Source organism: Manis pentadactyla, chromosome 2 (genome assembly GCF_030020395.1).
Source record: "Manis pentadactyla isolate mManPen7 chromosome 2, mManPen7.hap1, whole genome shotgun sequence".
Taxonomy (NCBI): Eukaryota; Metazoa; Chordata; class Mammalia; order Pholidota; family Manidae; genus Manis; species Manis pentadactyla.
This window is the reverse complement of record NC_080020.1, coordinates 79,323,778-79,345,187: the sequence shown is the minus strand read 5'-3', so window position 1 is coordinate 79,345,187 and position 21,410 is coordinate 79,323,778. Positions and strand designations below refer to the sequence as shown.

At 41.4% G+C, this 21,410-nt stretch overlaps 1 protein-coding gene across 2 annotated transcripts in view; it reads right to left on the bottom strand.

Annotated features, from left to right (window-relative positions):
- Positions 1-8,107, bottom strand: part of SERINC5 (serine incorporator 5) — a 119,568-nt gene extending 111,461 nt beyond the window's left edge. The window contains exon 1 of one of the 2 annotated variants that reach the window (XM_036914168.2): positions 7,914-8,107. In XM_036914168.2, coding sequence (XP_036770063.1) covers positions 7,914-7,940 — 27 coding nt within the window. In that variant the 5' untranslated portion in view covers positions 7,941-8,107. The remainder of the gene's footprint in view (positions 1-7,913) is intronic. The other variant, XM_036914167.2, reaches the window with a different exon arrangement.
- Between the last annotated feature and the right edge of the window lie 13,303 nt (positions 8,108-21,410).

Below are 21,410 nucleotides of genomic sequence, written 5' to 3'. Positions count from 1 at the left end.
CAAAAGGCTGACTTCTTCCCCAGTTTTGGTGAACCACACACGCTAAGGATCAGAGCATTGGCAGGCTCAGCTCCATTACATTACTGAGATATAATGCGAGAACAAAAAACTGGAAAGTAAGTCCCATAAAGACCTCATGGGCTTTGTTTCAAAGCACAGTTGGCCAGTTTATAAAATGATAAACAAACAGAAGTCTGATTTTTCCATTTCTCCTAGCTAAATCTGCATAAATAAGATTTAAGGGGTTGTGTGTACTATGTGTTTCTCCTACTTTTGTTTTGACTAGACAGTTTTCATGAGGTGGGAAAGTGCTGCCTAATCACTATATACTGTAACCTTACTTTAAACCCACAAGTTGTTTCAAAATTTATTCTGTGATAAAAACCCACTCTAAGTTTTTCCATAACAGCTGCTTTCCTTAAACATCAGCCCAACTTTAATCTCAGAAGGTAAACTACATAAGAAAAGCCAAAAGTAAAATTGTATTTCAAAATTCAAACAGATGTTTTATGTAATCAAACCAACCCACCATTTGAATATCCTACATACACACTACACTGACTCCCAGATTATTTTCTGAAATCTTTTAAAATACCATTAATACACAAGTTAGGAGGTAAGAGGGTATCCCCACTGTAAATGTTTTAAAATACATTTTAACTGGGGTTGCAAAGGATTACTTTGGACTACTTGGAGTTCCTGATTGTTAGGGACAACCACAGTGGTTTACATTAGTAAGTGATTAATATTGTTCTCAACATCCAATCTTAACCTTAAGTTCAACTGACAACAGCAACATGTAATGAATATTCACTATAATTAAAGGTACTGAAAAGAGCTTAATCAAAGGTAAAAATGGAATTGCAGCCATACCATCTTACATGAGGACTTCGTTTTTAATGTCAAATTATCATACATGAACTGGCCACAGTACTGCTCAGAAATACAGCAGACAATGCTGTCACTATTGCTCTACCCTTTCTGAGGCTTCTAAATGGCAATTTACATTCAAACTCTTGGTGATACTGGAGTTCTTGTTCACGGAGCAGAAGAATGAACTTCACAAACACTCAAGGTAGGAGAGCAAGGCAGAGGCTTTTATTTAGAGATAAAGTGAAAGGACCGGGCTTCCGGCTCACGCCAGGAGGGGACAAGAGATCCCGTGGTCGTGCGTTGTCTGGGGGATTTATAGTGAGTTGAGGATTTTCAGGAATGGGGGTAAAGGGCTAAGGGTGCAGACTTATTGAGTGGTTTCAGAATGCTCATTTTTGATGAGTAATAGAAGAAATTTGCTGCTCTGATTCCTTCTCAGGATAACAGCTTCCCTCTGGGAGCATATCAATTAAGACTGCCTGCCCTGCCCCCAAGATGGGCTGGGTTGTTGCCTGTTTGCTAAAGAGTGTGTTAAGAATCTTACTTCTTAACTTTTTGGGCTGTTTATAGCTGGGCTTGCTTACTAAATTAATCTTTTGCTTAGGTTGAAGGTTACTTGATTAGGATCAGAGAAGGAAATACAGCATATAGGTACAGTTAAAAATAAGCTGAGCTTTTTAGAAGGCTAAGGTAAATTTTACAGTGTCATGATCTAGTTGATACAATAAAGTCACAGGTTATGCTGGGACACCTGTCCTTATCTGGGGAACATTTAAACATTCTAGGCCAAGATGCTCCTGCCTTTTGAGTTTTAACTGATCTCACTGAAGGATGTCTATAGTCCTAGTCTGGTATCTTTACCCTAGAGAACTGTGACTCTGATTCTGCATAATGTTTAATACAGTTTCCATAGGGACTTCTTTGAACATTGTTACATTGTTTTGTCTGTAATTATCTTGTGTTGCCTTTTTTCCGGAGGCCCTCACCCTACTCTACCTAAACCCATGGTCCCTAGTGTCTCACCAGGAAACTGAAATATAAGCTTCTAATCTCATCGACTCAATCCCAGATATCCGTTATCTGTGGGGAATCTACAGGTGGTATTTATACAGAAAACTGGGCTGAAGCAAGCAATGTGGGAGAGGGCAATGTCTTTTATCTCATTAGCAGAGATGTGAGTCAGAGGCTGACTTTAACTCCTTACAGGTCCTCCCCCTTTCAGCCTTCCCAGCCAAGTCATCCCACTCAGCCCAGCCGCAGCCCTAAACTATTTGTCAGCCTGCCCAGGTCAGCTATAAAGCAGCCCATGAAAACAAATCTGAACGAGCAACCTTCACTCCCTTTACTGCTGCTCAAGGCAAGTGAGAGACTTACCTTTCCAAAAACCTGAACCTATGAACTATCTACACAAAGCCATCTCCAAATCATTCTTTCTGTATCAGCTCACCAGTGAGCTGTGTTAGCCAACAGCCAAATCACCACTCTGTCAGTGTGGGAGAGCAATTACGTAGGCCTATAACTGCTTTTTCCCTGCGTTTTATAAAAACTTCTTTACAGTGATAAGCAGTGCAGTATTCAAGCTTAATGTAACTGAAACAGAGATGGACATCTTCACACAGCAGGAAAACTGGTGACTTGAATACCACCTAAACAGATGGTATCTTTATAAATAACTACAAAGAGAGAAAGATCAAAGTTAAGGGAACTGTTAAAAAAGAATACTCTTACAAAGATGTTGAAAATGACTGAAATACATTGTAGGTGATGGCATCTAAAGGCAATGTAATTATGCGTTTTCTTCATTATTTTTGGTCTTTTGGGAATAGAAACACACACAAACCTATTAACACATAAGCCTATTAACTGACTTCCACTCATTTAACTTTAACGCCTCTGGAGAAATTGGCATGTTTAAAGGTGGAAGACTACCTACATCTGAATGTAAGCCCAGAGAACATTAATGCTGCAAAGGAGTGGCAGGTGCATGTTAAAAACTTCCTTGGTCACCCCATTACTCAGCACAAAGAGTAAGATGAACTATGATCCTCTAACATAAATCTCCATTTTGCAAAGTAAAAATCATACATATTAAATGAGTGCCTTGATTATAAAAGTATCAAAATATGGTTCTCTCTGGGGGATGTGTGTGATGTTTTTCCCATGTTTCACAAATACCCTCAAAGTGTTCAAAAAGGCATCAGTCATGGATAGAATGAACTTTTGTGCCTGGATCTCTTCCAACAGTGGAAGCAACACTTTATAACGAGGACCTAACATTTTCAGTCACTGTAAACAAAGAGCTGTGGGGGTAAAGAGTTTTTGTAACCAAAGCTCCACAGGGGTTCAGCTAGGTCACAGTGTGTGCTCTGTAGAGGAAAGGAAACACATACAGCAGTAGCCAGGAAACAATTCCTGTGCATCTGATGACCAAGTCTGTGTGGACGGGTCTAAGTACAAGTTCTGAGAGAACTCCCCAAACAAGGGGGAAGATCATTACTACGGAAAGACTTCCTGGGCTTGGCCTTAAAAGTTGATATTTAGATTTATAAGAATGAAGGACATTTCAGAGAAATCACAACTCTTACGTGGTGTGTAATTTACTTTTTAAAGAGGTTTTCATGGATGTTGTGCCTGTTTTAAGCCACAATTTAGGTGATCAGATGCCATGATGAGGAAGACCCACTCCAAGTATTATAAGAATAATAAGGAACAGTAAGTCTTGCAGTTAAAGAGCTCCAACTGAGTCAGGTGTAAGTATGCAAGGCCTGGCTCCACCACCATGTAACATCATTCACATTAATTTATTTTTCTGTACTTCAGTCACCTCACCTGCAAAAGGAGGTCAATTAGAACATTACCCATCCCACAAGGTTGTTGTGACAAATGAATGATATAATGTAGGTAAAAACAGCACACTGTAGACATGAAAAAATCTTGCTATCATTAATGTTTATACTTGCATGGAATAAGCTTTGCCAACCCTTACTCTCAAGCTGCCTTCAAGGGTTGTCTTTTTTTCAATTACACATCTCATTTCACTTCTGACAGTGTGTATGGTCATTTTCTGTAGCAAGCTTTCCCCGCAATTCCACCCTCAGCTAGCCCTTAAATTCCAAGAGAGTTGCAAGAAATGAAACTGGATTATTGTTTAACCCCATACACAAAAGTAAACTCGAAATGGATTAAAGACTTGAATGTAAGTCATGAAACCATAAAACTCTTAGAAGACAACATAGGCAAATATCTCCTGAATATAAGCATGAGCAACTGCTTCCTGAACCCATCTCCTCGAGAAAGGGAAACAAAAGCAAAAATGAATTCATGGGACTACATCAAACTAAAAAGTTTTTGTACGGCAAAGGACATCATCAATAAAACAAAAAGGCATCCTACAGTATGGGAGAATATATTTGTAAATGACATATCCAACAAGGGGTTAACATCCAAAATATATGAAGAACTTACACACCTCAGCACCCAAAAAGCAAATAACCCGATTAACAAATGGGCAGAGGATATGAAGAGACAGTTCTCCAAAGAAGAAATTCAGATGGCCAACAGACACATGAAAAGATGCTCCACATCACTAATCATCAGGGAAATGAAAATTAAAACCACAATGAGATATCACCTCACACCAGTAAGGATGGCCAGCATAGAAAAGACTAAGAACAGCAAATGTTGGCAAGGATGTGGAGAAAGGGGAACCCTCCTACACTGCTGGTGGGAATGTAAGCTAGTTCTACCACTGTGGAAAGCAATATGGAGGTTCCTCAAAAAACTAAAAATAGAAATACCATTTGACCCCAGAATCCCACTCCTTGGAATATACCCAAAGAACACAACTTCTCAGATTCAAAAAGACATATGCACCCCGATGTTCATGGCAGCACTTTTTACAATAGCCAAGATATGGAAGCAACCTAAGTGTCCATCTGTAGATGAATGGATAAAGAAGATGTGGTGGCACATATATACAATGGAATACTATTCAGTCATAAGAAAGAAACAAATCCTACCATTTGCAACAACATGGATGGAGCTGGAGGACATTATGTTCAGTGAAATAAGCCAGGCGGAGAAAGACAAATGCCAAACAATTTCCCTCATTTGTGGAGTATAACAATGAGGCAAAACTGAAGGGACAAAATGACAGCAGACTCAGAGACTCCAAGAATGGACTAGTGGTTACCAAAGGGGAGGGGTGTGGGAGGGAGGGAGAAGGGGACTGAGGGGTATTATGTTTAGTACACATCGTGTGGGAGATCATGGGGAGAACAGTCTATCACCGAGAAGGGACATAGTGGATCTCTGGCAACTTGCTGCACTGATGGACAGTGACTGCATTGGGGTATGGGTGGGGACTTGATAATATGGGTGAATGTAGTAACCACATTGTTTTTTCATGTGAAACCTTCATAAGAGTGTGTATTGATCATACCTTAATGAAAAATTTAAAAAAAAATTCCAAGAGAGCAAGGAAGCAAGCTCTTTTGTTTATCACCCTGAGGGGCTTGCGACAATGCTGGGTAACCAGAAAGTGTCTGAGTGACCTCCCCTGTAATCTCTGCAGCACCCATTCTGGCCAACCATTAGGCCAACAGCCTAAGCAAAATCTAAACGTGTACCAGAATCAATGCAAAAATTAAATAAGATGACCTGGAGACTAAAGTTTCAGGGGTTCCTTACTGTAAGCCAAACCCTGTCCTAGATACTTTACATCTGTTATCACACGTGATCCTCATAAAAACCTTAGGAAGAATTGTCACACCCATGTTACAGTTGAGGAAAACTGAGGTTAACAGAGGGTAACTAACATGTGCACAGTCACACCAGCCCTTCTTGCCCTGATTTCCCAAACCCAGACCTAAGTCCAAAGCCTAGGCTTTTCTCTGGGTAACACACTGTTCTTGCTTAAAGTCACCAAAATTTCTAGCTCCAACCTCAAACCTCTCCCAGCTTAAAATATCCAACTGGTGACTTGCCAGCTCCATTTAATTTGTAATCAGCATCTCAAATGTAATATGAAAATCAAGAGAAACCTCACTGAAGTGGAGTTGGGAGGCCAGCTGGGGGCGCTCTCACACCTACTACTAGATGAGACAGACTCCTTTCAAGCGGATACCCTGTGGGACTCAGCCTTTACTCCTGTGGGATACTAACTCCAGGTAGCTGGTGTCAGAACTGAACTTAATTGTACATCCTGTTGGCATCCAGATTGCTGGGGAATTGGTTGGTGTGGGAAAAAAACCACATACATTTTAAGTCATAAGTGCTGTGAGTAAAAGGAGTTTTTAGGTACTCAAAAAAAAAATGTATATAAACAGCCTCTGATGGTGTTTTCTTTAATGTAAAATTCTTAACTACCCCACCCATAAGGAATCAGGGTCAGCACCCCCTCAAATTGCACTGCGACCCACCAGCAAGGCCTCAGGCAATCCTGAGAAAGCAGAAGTTAACTTTCCTGTGATGAATGGCCAAGATTTGGTTCTTCCCAAAATACTGCCGAAGTATCAACCATACCAATAATTCTTTTACAAGACCCACTTGACTACTGACAATCATTTTCAGAGCCCTAAATTAGCCACTTAGTGCTACAGAAAGCCTCAAGACCTAGAGGAGGTCAGATACCCCTAAATATGTCATTAAGTGTTGCATCAAATTGGAAAGTATCTTAAAACAGTAACAATGAAAGATTTGCAAAGCTTTCTTGATATTCAGGACATTCAGAAAATAGTCTTTTCTGGTCCTACCTTGGTCTCAAAAGCCCTGGTAAGGCGTCTCTCTCTCTCTCCTTGCCTGACTCAAGGCAAGTCACTACTCCTCAGGTCAAAATCCTCAATTTCCTAATTTCTGAAAAGCCCAACTTGAATGCATGCCAAGTACAGTATGAGAGAGACCTCAAAGACCAAGCGATAACTTCACATGGCTACTGGAAGAGAATGGATTATCTACCAGTATAATTAGCCAGTTACAGAAACCCACAGCTAACTCCAGCATCCCTTAGGGGCTGCCTCGATTGTCGTAAGGCTGAACGTATTTGGAAGCAAGAACATCCTTGAATGCTCCCCGAAGTCAGATTTATTTGAAAACACACACCATTAAAACCCTGTAAAGAAATGCTGAAAATCAATTTTGATAGGGAGGAGGGAGCTCGCCGTCTGGAAGGCTTTACATACTTCGCCTTTTCTTACTCTGCAGGAAGAGTGGAATTAGCATTAAAGGGTTAAAACCTACTAATTCCGCCCCGATATGCTGCTAAGCAGAAAGAGTCGCCTATCCCAAGAGGACATGCATGTTTTAAGATATCCTGAGTTTAACAAGCGAGAGAGTTACAAAACAGGTACGGGCAAGATCAGAAAAAAGTGACGGGAAGGCTTGCGCTCGACCCAGGCAGCCGGGTTTTGCGTCCAGCCAGAGGTCGTCTCAGGAAACTCAGGAAGCAAGACTGAGCTTTCCCTGCGCCCATAGCTGAGCACAGTAGTTTGGGAACCAGGCTTTGAGACGCTCCCGAAGGTACAGAACTAATGTTATAGCCTTGTGAGATGCCATGCGCAACAGACCTGGGCCATATGACCCGAGTTTCGTCCAGGGCTTGGGAAAGGACACGTTGTCCCATGTCTTTTCCTGGGTTCACCGGGTAGCTACGGAGCTCAGCAACACACACACACACACACACACTTGCTCTGGAAAGGAGGCAACACGCTCCAGTAGCAGCCGGGTTTCTTCGCTCGAGAATTCCCCGCCAGCCCCGCCCTAAGCGAAGTCCCTAAGCCTGGAAGGAAGATCTCGGGATCCCCTCTGGGGCTTCCCCGTGTCCCCTGCAGCCCGCCCGCGGCACAAGCTTTCCCCTACGGCTGAGCGCCGCGCTTGGGCCCGAGGCACTCACTCAGGCGGCGCGGAGTCAACCCCAGGCGACCGATTCCCCGGCCCAATTTCGGCCGCGGAGCTGGGCGCGCACCCGGCGAAACCCGCGGTACCTGGACTCCCAGCCCCGTCGCGCGATCGGCCGCCCCTAGCGCGGCGCCCGCCCGGCTCACCTGGCCTGCACAGCATTGCGCTGACATTGCGGGGGCTGATGGCTATGGGCTCGCTCGCCCGCTCCCTGCTCCCCTCCGGTCGTCCTGGTTCCCTTGCGCCGCGAGAGACCCTGTCCGCACCACCTCACGTCTCCACGCGAAGCAGCTCCTGCAGAACGCCAGGCACCGTGGCCTGGGTAAAAACAACCCCCGCCAAGCCCCGCCCCGCCCCTCCGCCGCAGCCCCGCCCCCTGGAGGCGTGCCCGCCCCTTCCCGGGGGCTCCGCGGGGGAGCAGGATAGCCCGGGGCTCGCACTTCCGCTGGCGTCAGGCGGCGGCGCGGCGGTGATTAGTTCCCGGTGCGGTGCTGGGTTCCGAAGTACGCGCCGGGACTGTGCGGCCCTGCGCTCCCGGCCTCCGGAACCGGCCTGCGGTGCTGGGCCCTCGCCGAGGGAGGTTGCCGCGCCTCTCTGATCCTCGGCTCCGGTGAAAAAGCTGGTTGCCGACCCCAGTAAAGCTTAGTCTTTAATGGGCGATTGCCGAGTGTCCTGCCCTAAACCAGCGCAGCGAGGACGCAGGGTGCTGGCACGCGCTCTGCCTCGCGCCAGCTGGTGTATCCACGGAATCTGTTTCTGAAATCCCTTTACCTCCTTCATCTGCCAAGAAAAATCCTCAACTTTGGGGTAAGTCGCCTTTGCCCAACCTTCCTCGAATCCCTGGGCACTTGGCTGTTCTGCCCCCATGTTACCTTTAGGGGCACTTAGGGGGATCCGGTGAGAGCCCCTTCCCCACTTCCCCGATAGCGATCTATTTCCCAGCCTCTCCTCCTCCCCACTCCCCAACCACCCGCTTGAGAGCACAGAGACTTAGTTTGCTTCCTCTCACCGGACCTCACACTAAAAAGGGGTCCCCAATAATTACTTGTTCCATGCAGAAGACAGTGTGCGCCTCTGGTTTTTCTTTCTACGCAAATCAGCTCTTCTCAAAGACTCTTCCCCAAGATGAGGAATTGGTTAGTGCTCGCGAACTTTGCGCCAAGCCCTTTTACTCTTTAAAATAAGCATTACTGTACCCATTTTAGAAATGAGGCAACTGAAACCCAGACAGGTTAAATAACTTGCCCAAAGCTTGACAGCAAAGCTGAAGAAGCCAAACTGGGACTGGAATCCATGTGTTTGATCCTCTCAGCTTGATGAAACGCTTGCCTGTTGTAACTGAGACAGGGACCATGGGTTTAGATGAGTAGAGTGAGAGCCTCCGGAAAAATGCAAAGCAGGTTAATCACAGTCAGAACAATGTAACATTGTGCAGAGAAAGCCCTACCAAAACTCTGCATTAAACAATTAAGCAAAGTAAAACTAAAAAGCCAGGAGTAACTTGGCCTGGAATGTTTTAAATATCCCCCAGATAAGAAAATACCTCAGTATAGCCCATGCCTTTATTGTGTCAATTAAATCATGCTACTGTAAGATTTACTTTAGCATGCTAAAGGCCCAGCTCATTTTTTTGACTTTACCCAGGGGCTGCTTTTCCCTAATCAAGTGATTTGCAACCTGGGCAATTGATTTAGCAAGCAAGCCTGATCATAAACATAGTAAAAACAGGAAGAATTCCATCTTAAGGATAAGATTGCATTTTAAAACCCAGTTAGTTAAAGTAAGTCTCCTAACATACTCTTTAACAAACAAACAATAACTCAGCCCATCTTGGAAACAAGGCAGTCTTAATTTGCTCCCAGATCAAAAAACTGCTATCCTGGGAAGGAATCAGAGCAGCAAATTTCCTGTGTTATGCTAACTTTGCAGAATAATCCACTGATATGAACTTAATGTCTCTTCAAAAATAAACATTTTGGGACCATCTGACAGGTCTGCATCCCTGGACATTTATCTCTCAACCTCCTGTAAGTCCCCTAGATAACGCACCACCCCAGACATTCTTGTCCTCTCCCAGTGTGAGCCAGGAGCTCTTTCCTCTTACTTTATCTCTAAAATAAAAACCTTTTACTTGCTCTCCTACTTTGAGTGTTTGCAAAGTTCATTCTACGGCTCCGTGAACAAGAACCCCGGCATCCTGGCATCAACTGGACTCCCAGAAATAGCCTTTGGCAAAGGAGTGTCTGTTGGGCAGTTCAGGAGCTGAATGCTCAGGAAAGTCGCTTGGGAATCAGTCCTCAGGTTATGAACTGCAAAGGATCTGCTTGACTCTCAGATGCTGGCGTTTAGAAGAGAAATAATGGAGCAGGCCCTACTCAGCCATGGAAAATAATGAGAGTTGATTGTAACCAATTAAAAAAAAAAAACAGCCCTAACAGTATGAGAGTAAGGCAGCCGCCTGCTTTGTGGTGGCCTGACTCATCAGAAGCAGAGGATCCCAAAGAGACTGACTTTCCAGTGAACTTCCTTACTGGCTGCTGCAGTCAGGTTGGGCCCTCTTCTTCCCTGGGGAGACTAGCTGGGCACCCAGAGTTTACTCCTGGCTGGGAAGAACCTGAAACTTCCAGGGAATGTGTGGCATCTACTTATGTTTGAGCTGCCTGGAGTGAGAGGCCTCCAACCTCTTAGGGAAATGGGGTGGGAAGGCAAAAACCCTCATCAGGGACCACAGACCTGGTCGTAGGATCAGGCCTCCTGGGTTAGAGGCAGAGCTGGTAGTAGGATCAGGCCCCTGGCCCTGAATACTGACCTCTTTTTGCCAAATCCATGCCAGTGTGCAATGGTTTTGTGACTATATCAATTGTCAGCCTGGCAGAGAGAGAGAACACAAGTGTTAATAACCCAAGGATTTGTAGATTGTGCCCCAAGTTACAGAAAGGCACTAGTGGAAGCCTGAACTTCAGGAGCTAGGAAGTTGCAAATTTTAACTCAACCAAGTGTGACCTCTGAGTCTCCGTTTTATCATCTGCAAAATAGAGCTAATAGTACATTCTCCAAAGATAAGATAAACTCACCAGTACAGATCATATGGTACAGAGCCTGGCCTTAAGCATTGACTAAATTGTAGCCCTGGCTGATATTAATAAAGAAGTTGAAAAGATGTTAAAAATAAGCTATGCAAGCTGACTCCCCTCTCCCTGTTGGAAGATCTCAAAGGAATATGGCCTGTGTGGAGGTTTACCACCTTTCTGGCTCTGAGGGCTGCAGTTACTATTTAAAGTCTGGTTGGTAGCATCTTTTGCATCTGAGGTTAATTAACAAGGATGGAGGTAATGTCAGCAGACATACCATAAACAGTGGTACCTTAATTTAAAATACAGACTTTTTTAAGGAAGATGGTTGTATGCAGTGTTCCTAACATGTAAGTAGTTTTACAGACCATCTCTTTTGATGTGGACTTTTCAGGAACAGACAGTGATAGATCTGTTTCAGTGACACTGTAGATCTTGGCAGACCATGTAAAATATTTCCCCCACAAAAATTTCCTCAAATTAACTGAATTAGCTCCTTTTATGACATATTATTAAAAAACAGCTTAAATGTGCTTTTTTCCCCTCCAGAATTTGTGTTTTGTTTTGTTTTTTCCTTTTTAGGAAGGAGAAGTCAATGTTGAATTTTAAAACACTACTCACTGAACTGAAAATAGTGGTTGGTATGCACATGTTATTAAAGAAGAAAACATGATCAGGGAGACCCACTTTTTTTACCTTCAATGAATTCAGACACCTTCAGCTTCCACCCTGCTGCTTTCCCTTCCTTTGAATGTCTGGCTTTCTGCAGTCATCTCTCTTAGCTGACTCCCCTGTTTGGGATGAGCACAAGTTTTATTTCCAGTTCAATAATGGTTTAAAAGCAAATAAAATTATTCTTACTCCCTCAAACTTTCTCAGCTTAAAAAAAAAAAAACCCAAGTGATGTATGCTGTTGGTTTTTTAATCTAAAAGAAGTCCCTCTAATCTTTACTTATAAAGTCTCTAGTGATCTCAATCTAGTAGTAGAAGTTTTTTAAATTTCAGTTACCAGTAAACAGCAAAGTATTCATTTAGAAACTAATTTGGGTCTCCAGCTAAAAAATAATGGAGCCCTGTAGTGCCCCCACCCCTTTTCTGGTAATTACATTCTCCTTTATGTCTATTGCATTAATATATGAGCAATGTTTTTTAAATGTCCCAAATACTACAAGACATAAAATGAAAAATGGCATCTCTTCCCCACCCCCCACTCTACCTTTCAGTCCCCTCCCCAGAGGCAACCACCTTCCATTATTTTAGCAGTTTTCCCCTATGATCTCAACATTTTCAAATAATGTTATTTTGTTATTATTTCCTGATTTGTTAACTAGATTTGTTAGGCAGGAAAATAGATATGAGCAGGATGGAAAGAGAATAAGGCCAGTAAATCCACTAGAAGGGACTCAAAGAATTAACCAGTTAAAAATAAAAAGCTCGAAGGCCAGGAGCAACTTGGCCTAGAGGTTTGAATACTCCCCAGATAAGGAAAAGTGTCTCAACATAGCCTGTGTTTTCACTGTGTCAGTTAGAACCATTGTAAGATTTAGTTTAGCACCTGCTCAAAGGCCCAGCTCATTCAGGAAGAATTCTCTCTTAAAGCTGAGATAGCATTTTAATCAAACGGTCAGTGGCTCAGCCCACACTGGAGGCAAAGCAGGCAGTCTTGATTAATATGCTTCCAGACAGAAGCTGATATCCTGGAAAGGAATCAAAGTAGTATATTTCTTGTGTTGAGTTAAAAAAAAAAACTTAATGTCTTATCAAAGATGAACATTCTGGGACAGTTTGGCCCATCTGCACCTGGCCCTTTGTCACTTTTCTGAAAATCCTCAACCGCCTGTAAAACCCCAGACCCTAAACCTTTCAAGGCTCTCCTCTCTCTGAGGTGGCCCATACTAAGTGCATTACTTTAACTTTTTCCCAATCTTTCAGCGCTCCTCTCTCTGAGGTCACCCACACTTTATAAGTGTGTAGACTTTCTCTCTTTCAATAAAACTTAAACCTTTCAAGGCACCTCTCCTCCCTGAGGTTGCTTGCTGCACTTTTCTCTCTAAGTAGCTTTAAATAAAACTTTTACTCTGCTTCACTGCTGTGTCTCTGCCCTTCAATTCTTTGTTGCTGCGGGGACAAGAACTGAGGAAAATACACAATGCTCCCCCAACAGATTTATTATATATTGTCTTTTATGTTCCTTGTGGGCTGAAAGCGTACTACTGAACACCTCTGTTTGCTCTTGCCAACTAATTATACCATATTTTTCATAAAACTAACAATCAACATAAATGTAATTACTGCTAGTAAAAATTACTCATTGCATAGCCACATAGGTTATAATGATGGCGTTTCTTTCTTGTTAACTTTTGGTTTTTCAATCCCATCCCCTTTTCCCGAAGAGGCAGTACATTCTGATTGTTAGGGGTAGAGACTTTGGAGCTAGACCCAGGAACCGCACGCATCCTTGCTCTGCTGCTTACCAAGTCTGTGATTTTGAGAAACTAACTTTCTCTATACTTCTGTTGCCCTCCTCTACATAAAACAAGAAGGATTAATAAATGTGTACTCACGAAACCATTTAGAACAGCACCTAGCATGTATTGAATATTTAGTGTTATGTTTTACTTACATATATGTTTTTCTAGGTACCTAATCTTGACTTTTCTCCACTTGTCCATCAGATCTGCCTTAATTCTTTTTTCCCAGATAATCAACCATGTCAATAATCTATCAATTCCACTTTTCCCAAGAGCTCTCTTTCTCCCAAAACTTTCCAAACTACAGCCTTCTGGATCCCTCCAGGCTCCTGCTGCAAGCCTGCCCCTCTAACACTCCCCCTCGCCACTCTCTTCTCTTATATCTCTGGCTTTCTGGAGTCCTCCCTCTTGGCCAGGTCCCTCGTTTTGGTGAGCACTTCCACAGCTTCAGGACTCCAGATCCCTGCCTTTAATCTGATATTGCCCTTTCTAGAGCAGCCCAACTTAAAATAACAATTACTCATCTACCTTTGAAATACTAATCCTTTTGTCTCACCCTCACCCCACCTTGAATTCCATTACTCCTGTCATCTCCTTGACTGTGTATCTTCCAAGCATTTTTTAACCCTTCTTTTCTATGGAATTATTCTCAAGCTGCAAACATGGTCAGATTTCTCCTAAAATATACAACAAATGAAACCTTTTTTTCTGACAGCTTGAGATAAATACTCACCCTTTCCCTCTTTGTCTTAAAACTTCTAAAGGTGGGAGGGTAGGGAGATGGGTGAAATAGGTGAAGGGGATAAATTACAAAATCCAATTATAAAATAAATACATCATGGTTCTAAAAGTACTGCATAGGATATATAAGCATTAATATTGTAATATCTTTGTGTATTGACAACTACACTTACCATGGAGAGCATTTAGTAATGTATACAATTGTCAGATCAATATAATATTGTATGTCAACTATATGTCAATTTTTTTAAAACTAGAAAGCAAAGGTTGGTGCTTCTGGGTAAAATTGCAGAATTTCCAGAATCTCTCACCTGGCTTTAGTGCATCTCCATATCAACAGGCGTTCCTAAGGGGTGGAGAGGAGTAGTCATCTCCATATCAATGGGTGATTACCTGGGTGACCTAGGGCTTATCAGAACCTGAGAGGTTGTGGTGAGGATTCACTTGCTTCTACAGAAGCGGGAAAGAGACGCCCCCCGGACCACAGTTTGTAAGCAAGAAACGGGTTTTAAACTTTATTTCTCCCTTTGACTGATTTCAATTTTAGGGGTATTTTGCCCCGGGATTTCCTTTCCCTGGAGTTACAGTGCTCTGTCTTCCTGACCTCTCCCTGGCTTCTGTTCGTGCCCTTCCTGCAGCTGCTGCTTCTGAGGCCCCTGGTTCCCAGGGCTGCTCCTCTGCCTCCTTGCTCTGGACAGGAGGAATAACTCCTTAAAATAATTTTCTCTTTATGTCTTTATACAAAGGCAGAAAAAGCATTGAATGTAGCTCCATTAATTCCTACTGAGAGGAATTTTTAGAGAAAAGTATTCTTATTTTTACAAATTCAAATAATGACAAGCAAATAAGCTAACAGTACATTGCCTGGCCACAATTTTTAGGGTAGATGCTTTAGGGGAACAGATGGGGAAAGCTAACAATTCTTCAACACTCAGATGGTGTTTTAAGAGTTTTGCCTCAATATTTTAAAGATTTTTCTCTTCAACCTATTTCACATTATTAATTTGCTTGGCAAGTCCTTTGAGTATAGATAATAGGAAGGAAAAACTTTATAATGCCCCAAGGAACCCAAATTCCAATTAATGAAGAGGATAGAGGATTATTGCTCAACACATTTTCCAACATTGTTCAGCCCTTCTGGGAAGAAATTAATTTTTAAAAAATTCTCTTGGATTAGGGGCTTAGTCTTAATAGTAGTGGAAATTTTAAATATGTGTGTGTATATGTGTGTGTACACACATATATATATATATCCTTCCACTCCCCTATCTGAATTGCAGTGTGTGGGCTCAGATTCTTGAGTTAACCTATCTGTTAAGCAAACTCAGTGGGAATGTTTAGAGAGGCTTTGCCTTTCAAACTTCATTATATTACATAATAGTCTTTAAGTAGATGTTTGAAAGTCTCCATTTTCTTCTCTTAGAAATAAATTGGGATAAATCAGGCAAAAAATCATTACAGTCAGTCTTCAACTTCATTATGAACTTTAAAAAACATTTCTGAAAACAGTTTATTTCTGTTCTTCTGCATACCAAGGATAATTATTCTGACTTCTTCAGTTTTAAAACTCAATCCAAAAAACTGCAAGTCCTGATTTCAAGTAAACACATTCAGAAAGGCTTGGGGTGGGTGGGAGGGTGGGTGTGGGGGACAGCAGGAATGACGAGAGAGAGCGAGAGAGAGAGAGAGAGAGAGAGAGAGAGAGAGAGAGAGAGAGAGAGAGAGCGAGAGAGCGAGAGCGCGCGCGAGAGAGAGCAGGCACCTTTTCAGTTTTCCTGGTTAATCCATTCCAATTAATTTCCTGAGGGGAAGTACAAGAGGTGACTCCATTTCTTTCTTCAAATAAGAGCCCTTTGTGTTATCTTATCTTTTTAATGTGTATTTAAAGAGAGTACTCCTGTTGGTTTCCTTTAAATCCACTTTATATGATGCATCCTTTGAAGTAAGCGCCCTTTGGATGTGATGTTTTTAAAAAGAACCACAGCCAGTTAACTGTACTTGAAACCATCTATTTTCATGAAAATCAATAAAAGGCTTTCATTGAGGGTTTCAACTTGAAAGATGTTTACTTTCTTCTGTGAAGGTTGGAAAAGTAGAAGGAGCTTCCTGAGGTTTCACAGAAAGACAATCCATTTTATTTATTCATAATCAGATCTAGGTTTCAGGAAAACATTTTAGATTCAACAGTAGGAGAATTTTAAATGGCTGAGAAAAGATGGTAAGAAAATGTTGAAGCACCATTTCATTTTTGTTTCCCTCTTTAATGCAAAAGAGGAAAGCACCCAATGAGGAAAGTTAATGACTCTGAAACTCAAATGAGAAGTTTAGAAATAGTTGAGTTTTTTTAAGTAAGTAAGTATTGAACTGACATCAATCAATCAGTCATTTCAGGTATTTTCTTTCTGGGTTTTTTCCCACCCCCATTCCACAAGTTGAAAGCAAGATTAAACACCCTGTTCCTCAGCTTTACTCAAAAGTGGTGAGCTTCTAGTCTGTAACTAGACTACATTTTCTGCAGAAGCACATGAGCCTTAGGCCCTTTTTTTTGTGCTTATTTAACTTTATTGTCTAGAAGTGGTGAGCTTCTAGTCTGTAACTAGACCACATTTTCTGCAGAAGCACATGAGCCTTAGGCCCTTTTTTTGTGCTTATTTAACCTTATTGTCTTTTAAAATCTGAGAACTGTAAAATATATTATCCACACAAGCACCTGAGGTCTGTTCAGCTGGACACAGTATCTTCACACAAAAATTTGGTTTCTGACCTACCACTAAAGGTATGATATCCAAAATGGGGGTATGAGACTTGAGCACAGTGAACTAAGGTTGGGAACAGACACCAAATTTTTTCGCTGGGACATGAGACTCATTAGTAGAAAATGCAGAATTAAAGCAATGGTGTAGACTTGAGGGGGGAGGGATAGAAACAAGGGAAGGAGGAAGAAAGCAACAACTGACCTTTCAGCAGAGAAAAGGCTCAACTGAAATCTTTCCCTAGGAAAACTTTAGACACAAATTTGCGAAAGGCTTGTGCTTCTGTTAATCTTCGGAAAGACCACCTCACTCCTGAAATGCTGATGGCAATGACTGCACACCTTCATCAAGGAGAGAACTTTGACAGTTTCTCGTTTAGGAGTGTAAGATTTTTTGGTGCTGTTATTTTTAAATTCCTTTGAAACGCAGAGGCTCTTGGAAAAGCAGGAAACAAAATAGAATATCTTAGCCTCTACCCTAAGAATAAATGTAAGGTTCAGTGCTTGAGAGGAAGAAAAACCAGTAGATGTCAAGCCTCCTTAACTTTTATGTCTTTAAGAATGGAAGAAGGAAATCATGAGAAGAAAAAAATAACATATTAAAGGTTACGTTAAATAATAGCTTTGGTTCACAAGCTAAATAAATACAAAATGCTGCCTCTGTGCAAAATGCTAAGTAAATGCAAAATAAGCCTACTGCAGCCAGATGTGGGTAGAAATCAGCCTGGGACTTGATCATCTGTACAATAGGTAATGTTTGCCTCCATCTTCCCTCCATCTGTGCTCAGTGGGAATCCCCTAGAAGAGACAATACCTTAATCTGATTGGAGTTCTCTAACTCTGGGAATCATTCACACGGGAGTGTTTGAAGGGAAACAGGTCTTTGAGCATAAGGATTCATATGGGATCAAAGTGTTAGGATGTGAAACCCTTTGACTTCTGTTTTATCATAGTTGATATTATTGAGGCTGCTGGATTTCAGGGAAGAACCCGAGCCAAGAACTACCACCTCTTACATGACCAGATGCTGGAGCAAGGGACTACATTAGGTCCCACAAATTTCCAAACTTATATATAGTGCCTTATTTCAGCTCTAATCCCAAGGTAAGACAAGAGTTCACAGGGACACCTCAGGATGAGGACAGCTCATACAGCAAGGCTTGCCTTCTATTTCTGCTTTGGTAAAATAATTTAAGGGGAATGGGTTTTTGGTTCAAAATGGCAGGCAGAGTACATTTATTTCCTTTCTCAATATCTAAACTTTTTTTCTTGTGAGTTCAGTTTTATTAGATTTCATATGTACATGAGGACATACAGTATTTTTCTTTCTCTGTCTGACTTTTCACTTAGCATATTGACCTCACTTCTGTGCATGTTGTTGCAAATGGCAGGATTTCCTTTTTATTTATGAGTGAATAATACACAAACACTATACATCTTTATCCATTCAACTGTTGATAGACACTTATGTTTTTCCATATTTTGGCTGTTGTAAGTGGTGCACTGGACATGGGGTGCAGGTATCTCTTCTAGATAGTGATTTTGTTTCCTTCCAGTATATATACCCAGAAGTAGAATTTCTGGGCCATCCTGAAGTAGAGCAGGGACACGGGATAAGTGTCATGCCATTATAAAATACTTAGCTACAATGAGTATATAAACATATGTACAGTTTAAAGAATAATTGTAAAGCCATCACTCATGTACCCTCCATCCAGATGAAGAAATACAACCTTGCCTGTCCTAGAAAAGCCTCCCCTCTGCCCCACTTCAATCACATCCTCTTTCTCCATCCTGAAGGTAATCATATTCCTTGCCTTTCTTTATAGTTTTACTACCAATGTGTACATGTGCAACTTACTTAGTTTTGTCTATTTTTGAACCTTGTACAACTGGCATTATCATTTTGTATGTGTTATTATAGACATCTCCCAGTCATTGTCATTATGGGAGATTCATCCATTTTAATCCATCTAGCTGTTTTCATCAATGTATATTCTACTGTATGAATAAATATACTACAACTTGATATATTCTTATTAATCACATAAGTTGATCATACTCTTATTGGGTATGTCTTGCTTCCAGCTTTTGGTTATTATAAACAATGCTGGTATAAAAACCCATGCTCATAATTTTGTATGTATTTTCTGGTGCACATATACAACTATTTTTCTAGGTCAACCGTTCTTAAATGTGGTCTAAGGACCCCTGGGAGTCCCTGAAGACCTCTTCATGGCTTCTTGGAGGTCCTTGCTTTTCCAAATACATATATTTCTGAGTCTGAATTTTCTTCATATCCTTCAAACAAAGCAGTATATCACAGCATACTGAAACAGAAGCAGATATGAAAATCTGTTTTCTATTAAGCAAACATTTTAAAAGTTTTTAAAAAGTTAAAACAGTAATTGTTTTTTGTAGAATACGGTTATTTCACATAAAATATGCTATTTTTGCTAATATGCAATAGTTTATTTTAAAAGATAATTGCGGAAACATTTAAAAATTTTGTTTTAGTTATTGATATAGTAAGTTAATATAACTCAATAAAACAAGTGCTTATTTCATGCCATTGGTGATCTTTTGCAGAAGGGTCCTGAAACCAGAAAGTGTGAGAACCGATCCTCTAGGTAGAGCATGGTGTTCAGACTGGGTGCACTGTCCTAGGATAAAGAAAGTACAGATGTTTTAAAAGTCTTTGAACAGATCCCTAACGTCCATCTGTACTGTCTTAGCTTCAGTTCCCCTTTCCTACCTTCCCCTTCACAATACTGTACTCACTGATTCCAAGAGGCTCGTTTTCCCCTCTCCACGTTAGTATGTCTGAAATCCAAAGCGTGTTACCATCTATATCCAAGCGGCAGTCTTCCCGTAGTTGTCTTTGCCTGACACCTTCTGGTCAAAATAAGGAAGTGCATCAAAACCTGAATAGTTACCAGCAACTTAGAAGAAACCCGGAGGCCAGAAGGGAGCGGGTTTTCAGGAAACATTACTTTACCGATACTCTAGACGCCCCTCAGACAACGTCGTATGAAGCAAAAGGACATTGACTCTGAACCACCCTGCTGTGAAGACGGTGCAAAAAACCTTAATTTACTTACTTTAAGAGGTTAAAAAAAAAAGTTTTAAAGCTCCTCCAATAGTATATAACATTTCAGTCTTAATTTTCAGTTGTAATTTGCAAGACTTACAGCCTTATGGTCATAGGAAATTCAAATGAAAATTTCTATTTATATACATATTTTTGTTGCAAGGAATTATAAGTGATATAAAAAACGTTCAGGAAGCACAAATACATATTACATTGGGATAAAATTCCTGTGGAAGACATATTGGAAATATAAGCTCAAGGAGAAGGAATGACATAAAATATCCCATTGTTAAAGAGGAGCTTGTTTGTGTATCATTTTAAGTGGGTGGTGGTGCATAGTAATATTACTATAGTATTTAGATTCCATTGCACACATTTAAAAGAATGATGTAACAGTTAAATTTATGTCAAAATTTTAATATGCAGGAATTATATCCTATGTACATAAATGAAATTTGATGAGAAATTATAGTTGTCAAAATAGAAATGTGCGAGGGAGTATATACTCTTTGAAAAACTTTTATGTGCAGTATACTAGCAAACTATTTGAAGACTGCTAATTGAGAACATTGACAAACATGTAGACATTCATAGGGTTCAACCCAGTGGTAGGACAAAGGGGTATATATCTGGAGCTGTGGAATTCAGTGGTGTTGGAAGGGCTTCCTGAGTATACTCTTTTACTTTTTGCTTGGAATGGAGACCAGAGAGGAGCAGGTCTGGTTCTGCTCAGACCAGCACTGGGTTTGAGCCCAGGCTTGTGAGTGTGAGTAGGGGAGGCAGGCATGCTCAAGGGCAAGAAACTGAGTCGCAGGTAATATGAGACTCCTTTAAGGAGCGTTGAGAAGCAGGTTAGGACAGATGAGAAGTGGAATCTAGGAATGCAGAAGGCTGGATTGAGGTTGAATTCAGCCCTATGTGAAACAAGAGCTCCGACAAGCACATCCAAGAAAAGGGATCATTCAAAAATACTTAAACTGTATTGGGCCTCTTCATAAACACACACACAAATGCACTCACAGTATTTTCCTCTTGAGTAATTCCTCCCAAGCTCCCTGACTTCCACCCCACAGAATGTTCCAGATTACTTTGAAATAAAGACAAAAATAATTTACTTCATCTCCACCCAGATTCCATCATTAATTATGGCTTCTTTTCCAAGGCAGTTATCTTGGCTGAAAATTAGAAGACCCCAGAGGTGGGATATTTTTTGAAAAATAAGAATCCTTCTTGCTCATGTCAACCTTCTGTCTCTATGACACCTCTTTCTATGTCTCATTCACCTCTTCTACTAGGGTGGCAGAGACTGTGAGGCATCTACCCCCAAACTTCCCTTTCTAAGAACTCTCTAACCAGACAAGGTCAGCAGGGCAAGAAAAGAACACCGAAATTCAATCTCATTTACGACATACATGGAAAAATCCTTAATGAAATACAAGCATCATTCCCACTTCCATTCCATTGGCCAGGGCATAGTCACACAACCACAGCTGGCTGCAGAGAAGACTGGGAGATAG